This window comes from Chaetomium fimeti (assembly GCF_033439085.1).
Source record: "Chaetomium fimeti strain CBS 168.71 chromosome Unknown B0H64scaffold_5, whole genome shotgun sequence".
Taxonomy (NCBI): Eukaryota; Fungi; Ascomycota; class Sordariomycetes; order Sordariales; family Chaetomiaceae; genus Chaetomium; species Chaetomium fimeti.
Window position 1 is genome coordinate 3946054 of NW_026944333.1, and position 11859 is coordinate 3957912.

At 56.0% G+C, this 11859-nt stretch overlaps 4 protein-coding genes across 4 annotated transcripts; 3 read left to right on the top strand and 1 right to left on the bottom strand.

The window, feature by feature from the left end:
• The first annotated feature begins 656 nt into the window (after positions 1-656).
• B0H64DRAFT_402543 (uncharacterized protein) lies at positions 657-2328 on the top strand. The gene has a single exon (XM_062804246.1). It carries the CDS (start codon positions 746-748, stop codon positions 2249-2251), a length of 1506 nt encoding a protein of 501 aa, XP_062658594.1. The 5' UTR covers positions 657-745; the 3' UTR covers positions 2252-2328.
• A 1712-nt stretch (positions 2329-4040) lies between these two features.
• B0H64DRAFT_362906 (uncharacterized protein) lies at positions 4041-6277 on the top strand (the record flags this gene model as incomplete). Its single annotated transcript, XM_062801779.1, has 7 exons — positions 4041-4616; positions 4676-4868; positions 4950-5171; positions 5234-5351; positions 5446-5497; positions 5566-5721; positions 5813-6277. 7 exons carry the CDS (start codon positions 4041-4043, stop codon positions 6191-6193), a joined length of 1698 nt encoding a protein of 565 aa, XP_062658595.1. The 3' UTR covers positions 6194-6277.
• A 9-nt stretch (positions 6278-6286) lies between these two features.
• Positions 6287-8447, bottom strand: B0H64DRAFT_362908 (cytochrome P450; the record flags this gene model as incomplete). The annotated part of the gene is made up of 3 exons (XM_062801780.1): positions 6287-6696; positions 6777-7245; positions 7410-8447. The coding sequence occupies 3 exons, from the start codon at positions 8445-8447 to the stop codon at positions 6539-6541; spliced, it is 1665 nt and encodes a 554-aa protein (XP_062658596.1). The 3' UTR covers positions 6287-6538.
• A 659-nt stretch (positions 8448-9106) lies between these two features.
• On the top strand, positions 9107-11703 carry B0H64DRAFT_344810 (uncharacterized protein; the record flags this gene model as incomplete). Its single annotated transcript, XM_062801300.1, has 8 exons — positions 9107-9571; positions 9694-10013; positions 10071-10323; positions 10403-10546; positions 10647-10755; positions 10824-10875; positions 10943-11062; positions 11121-11703. Coding segments are annotated over exons 1-8 (1704 nt in total), but the record flags the coding sequence as incomplete, so codon positions are not given.
• Between the last annotated feature and the right edge of the window lie 156 nt (positions 11704-11859).

The window sequence follows — 11859 nt, forward strand, 5'->3', positions numbered from 1 at the left end:
ACTGCTGGCAGGGTAACCATGGACTGAACTCAAGACAAACCACCATGTAAAACCGATGTTCTATTTCCGTGTCCATATTTACAATGGCTGGTCAAATCTGGATGTGGCTAGTGCTGGCCCCTGGAGAATGCATGATGAAGAGGCTGCCTGCTTGGTAGGATTGTATGCAAGTCAGACGAGCGAGGCCAATGGGCGGCCACCGCAACCAGCCCCCCCTGAGGCCTCACCTTGAGTTACCGCTATTTGACTCCTGACTGCTCATTTTCTGGTCAAGCTGGCCGTGTTGTCGCTGCGGGGTCCTATTCACATTACGGGCGCACGACGACTCGAGCAAGGGGTAGCCTCGACATTGTTGGATCAATCATTAGAGGCTCAGGGGCAACATTGGTCATTGGTCCTACACAACCTGAATGAAAGACCTACTTCTACTACTGCCTTCAGCCCCCTATTTATCGCCATGCGGCTCTTACAAACAGCTCCCTCTGGGGTGCCTCGGCTGCGTGAATTCATCGGCTCGCAGATCCCGCCGTACGCCATCCTCTCGCACACGTGGGACAACGACGAAGTGACGCTGAAACAGCTGGCGGCGGCGGACCTGTTCGCGCTCCAGGGCCGCGCCCGCTTCCGCAAGGTGCAGCGGGCGTGCGCGCTAGCCCGTACGCGCGACGCCCTCCTGTACGTGTGGGTCGACACGTGCTGCATCGACAAGACGAGCAGCGCCGAGCTCTCCGAGGCCATCAACTCCATGTTTGCCTGGTACCGCGACGCCCAGGTCTGCTACGTCTACCTGTCGGACCTGGACCCCGGCACTGCGGATGACCTCGTGCGGGACCTGCCCGCCTGTCGTTGGTTCACGCGCGGCTGGACCCTGCAGGAGTTGGTCGCGCCGTGGAGCGTGCTGTTCTTCGACAGTCAGTGGAATTACCGCGGCAGCAAGAGGGAGCTCGCCGGGCTCCTCAGCAGCATCACGAATATCCCCGTGGCGGTGCTTCGGCATGAAGCGGAATTGTCCGACTTTGCCGTGGCTCGAAGGATGTCTTGGGCCGCCAACAGGGAAACAACACGAGTGGAGGACATGGCGTATTGCCTGCTGGGCATCTTTGACGTCAACCTATCCCTCATCTACGGCGAGGGTAACAAGGCGTTTGCTCGCCTCCAGGCCGCTATTATCCAAACTACGGCCGACTTGAGCATTTTTGCGTGGGTTGAGGACTCCGACGTTTCCCTTGAGTATGCGGGTATTCTGGCCAACCGCCCCGCCCAATTTGCTCAGTGTAGGGAAATGGAAGCGGCGGTGGGAGACTCGGCATACGCCAACTTTACCATGACCACGAGAGGGATACAAACGGACGCCAGCCTGCTTCCGGTTTTGGAACGCGGAGGTGCGCCATCGATTGTTGCCCTGGATACCCGTTGCCGTATTGACGGTAGTGTGATTGGGGTATTTGTCCGCAAGATTGGCGGCAGCCTGTATGCCAGAGCCAGACCTGATACGCTCTTTAGGGCGGGCCCGGATGCTGTTGGTTCGCAACGTCTGCTCGTCGAAACGCTTACTCTAGCTACCAAGCTCCCCACGCGGTTTCCCTTCCATCCGGGCCTCGATCCTGTGCTGGGAAACAGGTGCTCGGCCCTCCACGTCGGGTGGGGGCCGCTTGTAGCATGGGATACTCAACACATGCCTGGAAGCCACTTCGACACGGAGCACGGGGTCTTTTTTGCATGTGACCCCGGCACCAAAGGCTGGTGCGCGTATATCATAAAAGGGACCCTTCCCGGCGGCTCTGTTCCGGGACTCGTAAGCGAGGGGGCGTATCTGAAGTTGTTCTTTGCTTGCTTCGAATGGAACACCGAGTCGCCGGTTGTTGTGTTGGCGAGTCTGAACTCCGAGGACTCCGCAACGGGAATGCTCATAGAGTCGCTCTTGATGTCGCAGCTAGACCATGTGAGGTTCGAGAGCTGCCGGCGCGCGAAGAACCTTGTCTCTGGCGTGTTTAGAGATAGCCTCGTGGATATGGGAACGGTGCGGACTGGTTTCGGTTCAGTACGACTTTATGAAGGATCGAGAGCTTGGACTCGGTTGCATCCCCGGTTTCAAGTGAAGCTAAATAGCTGGAAGGAGCTGAGGCCCGATTTCTGCGTTAACCCTACCATGGGTTTCGACCTCTCCTTTATAGTTGATGGCGGTGTGGGAAGTAACCCGCGTTCAAGCGGACCCCTCAAAAGTGCAAGACTCAGTACAGTAGAGTTTTGAATCTGATTGGGTTCCCCGTGAGATCAATAATCCACTTGTGACGAGACGCAGTCACGGCTTCATATCTTTTTATGTCGATGATGGCGCGCTTGCTTTCGTGGCGGCGCGGGAAAAAGCTGCCTTACGTAGTTCGTGAAGGCATCGCGCGCAGCAACAAACCTCCGGAAAGCTGTTATGGAAGTACTCACATCAACGAACAAAACCTCCACCTACCACGCCTGAAAGAAGAGGGCTAGTAGTATAGAATGGGAGGGATAATAACCAACACAATCATTCTCTCCAGTCCTAACTAGCCGACAGACGCCCGTCCAGTTACCTAATTAGGTGTAGTCTGGTGTCCAGGATCAAGATGGTGTTGGGAGAATTAGTGCATCGCCCTTGAAAGTTAGAACTAAATCATCTATGCGAGATAGTCCTTTCCTATCCGCAACACCGATCCCGTCTCCTCACCTACATGTAGCCGGCAGGTATAGTTAAGGTCAGAAAATAGTCCACCACACCCATCTTGGCACCCAAACTCGCCCAAACTCGGCTTCGGGACCCTGCGATACTACACCACTAATACTCTCTAAAAAGAAATGAAAAAGAAATGCAAGAAGGTACGGTTTTACATTGAAACCGTATGGAGCAAAGTACTTTCTATTTTATCACTTACGGTGGGTGACTGCATTGGCTTCAACTTGACATTCAGCCCTTCCCATACAATTCTCCACACAAAAGTCCAAAAGGAAAGTGATGGGCGATTTTCTGACCCCGATTGCGTTCCGTCTCCTGGAATAAGAGATCCGCCGCGCTCCTGGGCTTGAATCCGTAGGAGACTTCCAGCGGTGAGCGTCCGATGGTTTCGGTGTGGGCTAGGTTGAGGTCATGTTGGAGAGCTGGTGTGATGTCCGTCCATGGTGTCTCCTGGTTCGTCGCGATGTGGTAGCGGATTGCAAGTTCGATGGTCTGGCTCTTCCGCTCTGAAAGGTCGTCCGTCTGCGGGTGATATGGCGCGCAGGGAACATTGATCCCGACATACTGCGCCTCGCCTGGGGCCAACTTAACCGGTCGAACGGAATCCGGCCCGCCGAGCATCACTTCTGGCGCGACATTGTCACTCAACTGAAGGAAGTCGGAACCTGGCGTGGACAATTCAACACCTGGATCGAGGCAAAGAACAACGGGAAGATGCCATGGCTGTACCCTTCGGGGATTGCGAGGGCTGTCATCTTCCTCGACCGACCTCTGTAGGTACCTTAGGTAAATACATAAATAGCAAATTGGCTAGCCGGAACGAACCGTACCTTCTAGCTGAAGAGGGCCCCGAGAACTACCGTATTGAATATTGGTAAGTTCACTATTTTGTGGCTATTTCGGATGTTCCTTGTTTTCCCCGCCACAGATAACACGACTAACAAAGGCGGTAGGTAGACCTCGGTGAAGATAGAATGTCTTTGTGCTCGAGTGGATCAACTACTCCTACCCTTGTAACAAAAGCCGTCCCCGGATGCGTCAATACGAAAGCGATTGCGAATGGGGACCATCTTGAGCACTGTAAATGGCGGCATTCACCTCGTTCTTTGTGTGAACCGTCAAGGCAACCTCAATTGGCTGTTGAGCACGTATTTCGTAGTTTTGGCCACCTCTTGGACCACGAGCTCCCCTTCGTACCATCAAGGCCGACCTCTGAAATTCCAAATTCACATATCAACGAGATCTAGTTAAGGGGGACTTGGTGCTTGCCCGGCTTATTCTGGTAGTTGTGCGGCCAACACCAACCAGTTCGTGATCCTAGTATTCCACTAGAATGGCCGACAAGTTAGCAGAACGAATCGCCCAACTGCGGCAACGACTGGCTGACGTCGAGGAAGAGGAGAGAAGGCTGGTCCAAGAGGAAGAAAGGGAGGCTGCGCAGAGAATACAGGCGGCAAAACAACTGGAGGAGGACAGGTTCCTGTTTGTCAAACGGAAACTAGTGTTCAGCTTCCAGAAGTTTCGAACCGAAGGTCGTCATTTGACCGCCTCCGAGATCGAGAAGGGGAAGTTCTACGACCTCAACCTCCCCAAGCGCGGACGGTACCGTGGCCCCCGGCTGCTAGCGGGGAGGTGGAAAGGAACCCACTTCCATTGGGACCCGGATGACATCGGCCACCATTGGAACGCGGAGGAGGCCAAGCTGGCTCGGCAAAGTCTTCAAAGAAGACTGAAAGTGCACAAGCTTCACCTGGAACGCACTCTCGGATGGGGCGGGAATGGGATTGCTTCCCTGTACCGCTTCAAACCGGGACCTAACGCTCCCGTTGAGCACTTCGTCGTCAAGAGTGTCATTAATCCTACCGAATCAAAGGTGTCGAGCTTGAAACGGGAGAGGGAGCGTCACGCGGTAGGTACACAGACAATCTCAACACGGTGTATCCAACGGCTGACGGAGGGACGGAATAGGTATACCGGGGTGCTCTGCATATCGTTCAGTCGCGAGACCTTGTGCCGGCTCAAGGACGGAACCCGGCTTCGTTCGATGAGCTCATCTTTCTCGAGTATCTTTGGCGTGGTAGCCTGCACAAGATCATTTGTTCTGCCGCACAAAACCAAGAACCTTTCCCCAACCGGTTACTATGGCACATGTTCCACTGCGGTAAGTCACTGCGATGGGGCCCCCGGCCTGGATTTGGAGGTTGGTCATAACCGAGACTAACCCGCCTCGACTGCCGTCTAGCAATCAAAGGATGTATTGCGATGGAGTACCCACCCTCTAAAGACGATTGGCGGGATTGCGAGAGGGATGATACAGGTGGGATTATCGGAGTGGTTAGCGAGCGCATCCGCCCTGATCACCGGGCTCTGTACGATCAAGGTGTGCGGGATGGAACCTGGAAGGATAGGGGCAACGCACCAGGGGGGGAAGGTCTGGTTCATTTTGATATTGATCCTCAGAACCGTAAGTACCTCTCTGTCTCTCCGACCGCCGCACACCCTGGGCAGCCCCTTACCTCTCGCTAGTCCTTTTCGGCGGCTGTCCTATCGGGCCACCTGACGACCCTCACGACCACTTCCCCGTTATGAAGGTGGCAGACCTTGGGAATGCTCGGAACATCGACGCAAGCTTTCTACGTACGAGGTAAGCAGGAATCAATCCCTTTTGCCCTCACAACGGTTAGAGTTAGGTTAGGCGGCGGGTTCAAGTTCGATGTCCTAACCTTCCTGCCTTTTAGGAATAACATGTGGACTTGGCGAGAACAAGGGAAATCATCCTTCTGTACACCGGTGAGCACGATCTTGTCCCCCTTCCGGTTGTCATCCACAGTATCACTTACTCGTGTCCCCCACCGAAGGAACAATTCACCGCCGAATGGGATTGGGTGAAGAACTACCCCGACGAGGAGGTACCCATCACCGAGGAAGATGCCAACAACGGGATATTGCCTCCCGCTCCCATGGAAGTAGCTGGTAAATACTCCTGGAAGACGAACCTCTACCAACTCGCCCTCGTAGGTCACCCCGTCTACTTTCACCAGCAACCCCCGGCGGATGCGTTCGTTCGTGTTCCCCAACCCGTCACTGACACTCCCAACCATCCAGTCCATGGTCTGCGCTATAACACTACACCTACCCGCCCTGCCGCCCTTCCCCGGCCAGATCGAGGTCGTCGACCCGCGGGACGGCGTGCGCAAGAGGGCCTGGTCGTATGGCGCCTACATCCTCGAGGCCAAGTACAAGAGTGTCGACTGGAAGCTGCGGCACCTGGTGGCATGGTGTCTGTGCGAGAGGCCTGGGCACCGGCCGAACATGAAGGAGCTCCTGCAGATGGTGGAGGACTACCTGGAGACCAAGGAGTGGGGTAATAACGACAGCGATGAGGTCGTGCATGAGTGGCTGGTGGGCAATATGGATATTCCGCCCCCGCCGCGGAGTCGGAAGGAGTGGGTTGATGAGCCTGTGGGTGTTGGGCCGATGCCATGATGAACTCTGGGAGAAATGTGCTGGAGGGGGTATGCCGGCATGGTTCCCGTAGCATAAAAGGGGACTTGGACTTTACTTAGAAAGACAGTGATACTTAAGATTGCGTGCACTATTTAGAGCATATAGAGAACAGTTATAGGGGCTCCCTTGCCCTCCACGCCTTGTAGCCTCTGCACCCATTTCAGCAGACTTCATCCATCAGAGCTTGGTCTTGTGCTTATGGTATATGGTTTTGGAGTAGGAGGACAGCTACTTGTAGAGTTACCTAGGGTTTTGATTACTATTACCATCCAACCTTCCCCCTTTTCGGCTCGATGGTCTGAATGAGACCAACCAGCCACGTCATCAAAGCGCCCTAAGCCTCGTGAAAGGAAAGTCCGGCTGGCGGAAAGCCATCTCAGTCGCCGCCATGGATCGATACTCCTCCGGAATCGGAAGGAACTCAAAGTTCAACACCAGCATCACCACCATAATCTTCAGCTCCATCATGGCCAGCTTGCGTCCTACACAGCACGGTCACATGTTAGCTCTCACACCCCCAAAAAAAGCCTACACCCCAGCACAACCACCGGAGCAAACTCACCAGGACAGCCGCGAAACCCACCCCCAAACGCCAACCCCGGCAACACCCCGGCATCAAACCTCTCCCTCCCCGTCGTGCCATCCACCACCAGCCACCTACGCGGCTGAAACTCGCCCAAATCCCTCCCCGCCACCCCGCGCAACCCATCCCCCTTCTTCTCCCCCGCCGCCCGCGACGTGGCACTCCGCTTCGCCTCATCCACCGGCCCCGGCGGCGCCCTGTTGACGTGGTAGCTCATCATGACCTCGGTGCCGCGCGGGATGGAACAGCCCAGGATGTGCGTGTCGACGAGGGCCTGGCGCAGACTCCCCTTGGCGGTGCCGGACAGGCGCATCGTCTCTTCGAGGGTCGCGTCGAGGTAGGGGATGTCGGCGTCCAGTATGGCGAGGGCGGAAGGGGGTGTTGTGGTGGCTGTGGTGGTGCTGCTGGAGGTGGTGGAGGGGAAGGCGGTGCGGAGGGCGGTGCGGAGCTCGGTTTGGATCGTTGGGTAGGCTTCCATGAAGCGCAGGAACCAGGAGAGGGCGTTGGCGGTGGAGTCGTGGCCCTGTGGTGGTGGGGGGTTGCTGTTAGTGGGGGTGAGGGGGGATAGGTAGGGAAGAAGGGGGGGGGGTATGAGGGGTGGCGTACACCGACTAGGAAGATAAACATCTCGTCGAGCATGCTCTCGTCCTTTGTGGGGTCTGAAGGGGGAATCCCGGCCTTCCTGGCCTGCAGGATCTGCCGGCGTAGGACTAGATCCATGGCGCATCTATCGACGGTGTCGTCTTCGAGGCTACCGATTTCGAGGCTCTGGTAACGCTCGACGGCCTTCTTCATGGTTTTCTGCATCTCGCCTTTGACGGTGCGGCGGAACTTGCGGTACCGGGGCGTGCACATCTCAAACCTGTGGGCCCACTTAGGCGAAGGAGTGTTGAGGTTGCGCGCGATCGTAGTGCTCATGTAGGCAACCTGTTCCTTGAGAAAGGAACCGACAGGCGGGGCTGCATCGAACGTCGTGCTTCCTGCCAGCTGGTTCTGCAACTTCTTAATATCGTACTGGATGGTGCCCGGCTCCTCGCCGACGATGACCACCCAGATGACGTCCAGCGCAGCGTTCTTGAAGTCCCCGAGGACGTTGAAGGCCCGGTCCTTGAACGTCATGGATGATTTGAGCCGCCACAGCTCGACCAGCTCACATGTTGACTTGTGGATGCTGGGTGCGGCAACCTTACGCAAGAAGTCAATGCTCATTGTGTCAGCCCACAGCCGTTTCTGGGCCTTCAGAGCCGGCGTCGTCGACTGCGAGATTGAGGCGCGTGGGAACATGGGCCGGAAGACCTCGAGGGCCGTCGGCCCCTTGTCAAACTCCTTATTGCGGCGGATAATGATATCTTCAATCTCGCGGGGGTCTTCGAGGATGACGAGGGGCTTGCGGAAGCTGGGGAATAACACCTGAGCGATCGGAGTGCCGAGCCTTTGGGTGGTGATGGTGAGTGCGGCGTTCGAGATTTCGTTGGTCTCGTTGACTATGGAGGTAAGATCCATCAAGTCTCCCAGCAAACGCTTCGCGGATGCCTCATTGTAGGGGATACCTGGATACGGTCTAGGGTAGAGCTTGCGGATAAGCAGAAGCAATCCGACGAAGGCACCGCCGACCAGCAGCCCGAGGCGCACTGAGAGTGAGTCCAACATGTTGACGGACTCTTCTGGTTCCACTGCTCGAGTCGTCAACTGTGAAGCCCATTTAATAGCGGCTCTTAAGGATAAGAGGGGGGTTGTGAAACACCACAAATCGACAGTTCACGGGAGCACAATCTTAAAAAGACGCCGCCCTGACCACTGCAAACTCACCATTGACCACTCAGACCGCCCGTGGCGTGTGCCGCCAGCTGCGCCTCACTTTGGCGCTGAGGATCTGTTGGTATCAGGTGACAGACAGCCCCCCTGTCTGCAACGGCTGAATCAAATACAAGATAATACACGGTAATTCAAGTATATCAAGTACATTTACACCACAACTTGTATCTGGTTCGTCCGGATACGCACAGAACAGCAGGCATGTGAATCCATGCAATAAAAGTCCCTGGCTTGAACCAAGAAACCGTCCCAGAACGACGCGCGGTTTCTTGGCTCCAACGTGAGTGTGTTGGACCGAGGAGCCAGCTCCTGAGTCTTGCAGGACTCGCGATCCCCTCTCCCTCTCCCTCTCCCTTGGCCAAGGTTGCATGGCAACGACTGGTCAATGATATCCAGGCAAACTGGAGCTGATCGTTTAAAACTTTCGACAAAGCAACCGATGGAGGGAGGATATCCGCCCGTGCAGCATCGAAAGATTCGAAACAAAGCGCGGAGGGCCGACCACTAGCGGCGGCGCACGTTTAATAGATACGTACCTTACTCTTATCGTCTTCTTTCAAGCACCGAGCTCATCAAAAGCGTTCCGGATGCGTCCGCTCCACCGTATCGCCAGATCACAATGCCTCCTTGTACCTTTGAGTTCCCCTGGCGTGCCATGGGTCTTGTTAGATTAGATTCATCCTTTGTGGAAGTCCGGGGGGTTACTTGGCACACGGCCCAACGTACGACATGACCAGTCTGTTGAGACAACAGAACGTGATCACCACCTAAGTATTCCCCGGCTCAAGCCAAGTTTCAGTCTCGTAGCACTGAACCAGTCCCGACAGTCTCCATCATGGCGACATTTCCGGAGAGGCAAAAGCGATCTAACTTCCGGTTCCACAGATACCGTAGAGATGGGGCGCAGGACATCGACTTCGAGTCGCTAGAGTATTGGGCCTTCGACGTCCCCCAGCCAGGTAAGCGGCGCGAGAACCCCCCCCTTCCTTATTGCATTGCCGTTGCACAACCTTAGCACTCACTATCCGGCATCCACCCCCGGGTTCCCCACAAGGAAGGCTTCGTTGACAGGTGCCCCTAGGCGTGTATCCCGGGGTTCAAAAAACGGCAATATTGCGCGGCGACTATGACTACCCACTAAGGAACATAGGGGGCGGTCTCAGGTCAAACGCACGACCGGCTTCTCTGCCAGGTGTGCGGCAGCGCCTTCGGCGGAGACTGTTACCTCGACGGCTGCATTGGTCAAAGGACCTCGGGATTGGAGGCAATGGGTTGGCGAGTCTGTTCTTTCTTTCTGATGGCAGTCCCATAGGCCGACGACAGTATTTCGTCGCAAAATGCAATCATTCCGGAGGGGAATACGCAAACGTTATCTTGCGCGAAGAGAAGATCAAGACGGACGTAAGTCGGACCAGAATAACCCAGATATAATCTGGTACTGACGGCCGTGAGGGCTAGGAATTTCAAGATGCCATGCATATCATCCAGACCCGCAGAATCCCCCCGGTGCAAAACCCACGGAGCTCCCGGAGGGTACGGGCCCGAGAAGGCCCCCAGACATCGCGCCGATGGGACCAGCATGACCGCGACATGACGGGCATCATGCTACTTGAGTACTGCCAGCGCGGAAGCTTAGACAAGGCCCTTTCGGTTTCGGCTCTCAAGGATATCCGATTTCCTGAGCGAGCGCTCTGGCACATGTTCCACTGCCGTAAGCCGAGCCCCCAGTGATCCTGTTACCCCTGACCACCCCCGCTCGCTCCTAACGTTTTCATCTTGCGTCCGAATAGTCATTGAAGCTCTCATCGCATTGGCATATCCGCCCCCACAGCATGGCAACCTCTACAACGGCCTGCTGCCTCCTTTCATGGAACGGATTCCGGAGAATGAAGAAAAGGCCAGATGGGTCCATTTTGACATCGATCCCCAGAATAGTAAGGTTAACATGGTGAAAAGCATGCGCTGTATACTCCGTTATCCCCGCGGTACAGTGGATGGGCCACGAAGAAACCTGCTAATCTTTCTGCGAAATAGTTCTTGTCCACACAAGTCAGCCTGGCTCGGAACATCCCTTAGTTCCATCCTTGAAACTCTGTGACTTTGGGCTCGCGACTGGACTGAGCGAAGAAGTCCTGAGGAAAAAGTAAGACAGTGCTCCAACATATGCTTGGGGTGGTTGAGAGCTACCTAGCTGACCTTCGCATTTCACAGAGATCACATGCTCACATTCAGGACATGGGCAAAGCACTTCTTCTTCACGCCGGTATGTCCTCGCATGGCCAGTGTCGAGTTGACTTCCATGCTAACGGTGCATTTGCTCGTAACCACAGGAACAATTCAGCGCCGAATGGGACTATATCCCCTGGAACGAAATTCCAGCGACGACCTACCCCCGTCCCAGAGTTGCAGGGAACTTCACATGGAAAACCAACCTTTTTCAGATGGGAGCCGTAAGTCCTATGACCCCCATACATTCGTGTCAATGGCATGCTCACAACACGCACCCAGGTCATGGCGTGCCTCATAACCAAATGCTACCCACCGGCGCCTCCCCGGCCCGGGAGGCTCATCATCCCCGGGCGGGACCTAGATCCTTCATATTACAGCGACGCGCCAGACGACAACGACGAAGAAAACGAAGAAAACCAACCCCCCGTCGGCTACGGCAGCCACACGAGCTGGTCAAGCCACAACCCCCTCGGAACCGGCACCTCCGCGCCCCCCAACCCACAACAAGACTACTACGGCAACGCAAACAAAGAGAACTACGACCCCGACGACGGCCCGGACGGCGACCCCGTCGGGAACGGCTACATCCGCGTGTGGTCGTACGGGCACTACCTGCTGAGCGACGAGGACGAAGATGACGGCGGCGGCGGCGCCCACGACCACGTGTCGTGGACGCTGCGCCACCTGGTCGCCCAGTGCCTGGCCGACGACCCCCGCTACCGGCCCAGTCTGGCGTGGTTGGAGAGGGAGATCTCGAATAATATACAGGATCGGTGGGGGGACGAGCCGGATGATGGGGAGAGTAGTCGGGAGGTGAGGGAGTGGATTAAGGAGTGTCTAGATGTGCCGGTTCCGAGGCAGGCGAGGTAGTATGGGGTGGTGGTGGTGGCGGTGAAAAGGGATGATGGGAATTGGGGAGGGGCAGGGTTAGAGCACTGTACTAGATGTGGACGTGCCTCGGGATCGGGGTGATGACGGTGGATACGCCTGAGATGTGGGAAATGTGAGAGATGTATTA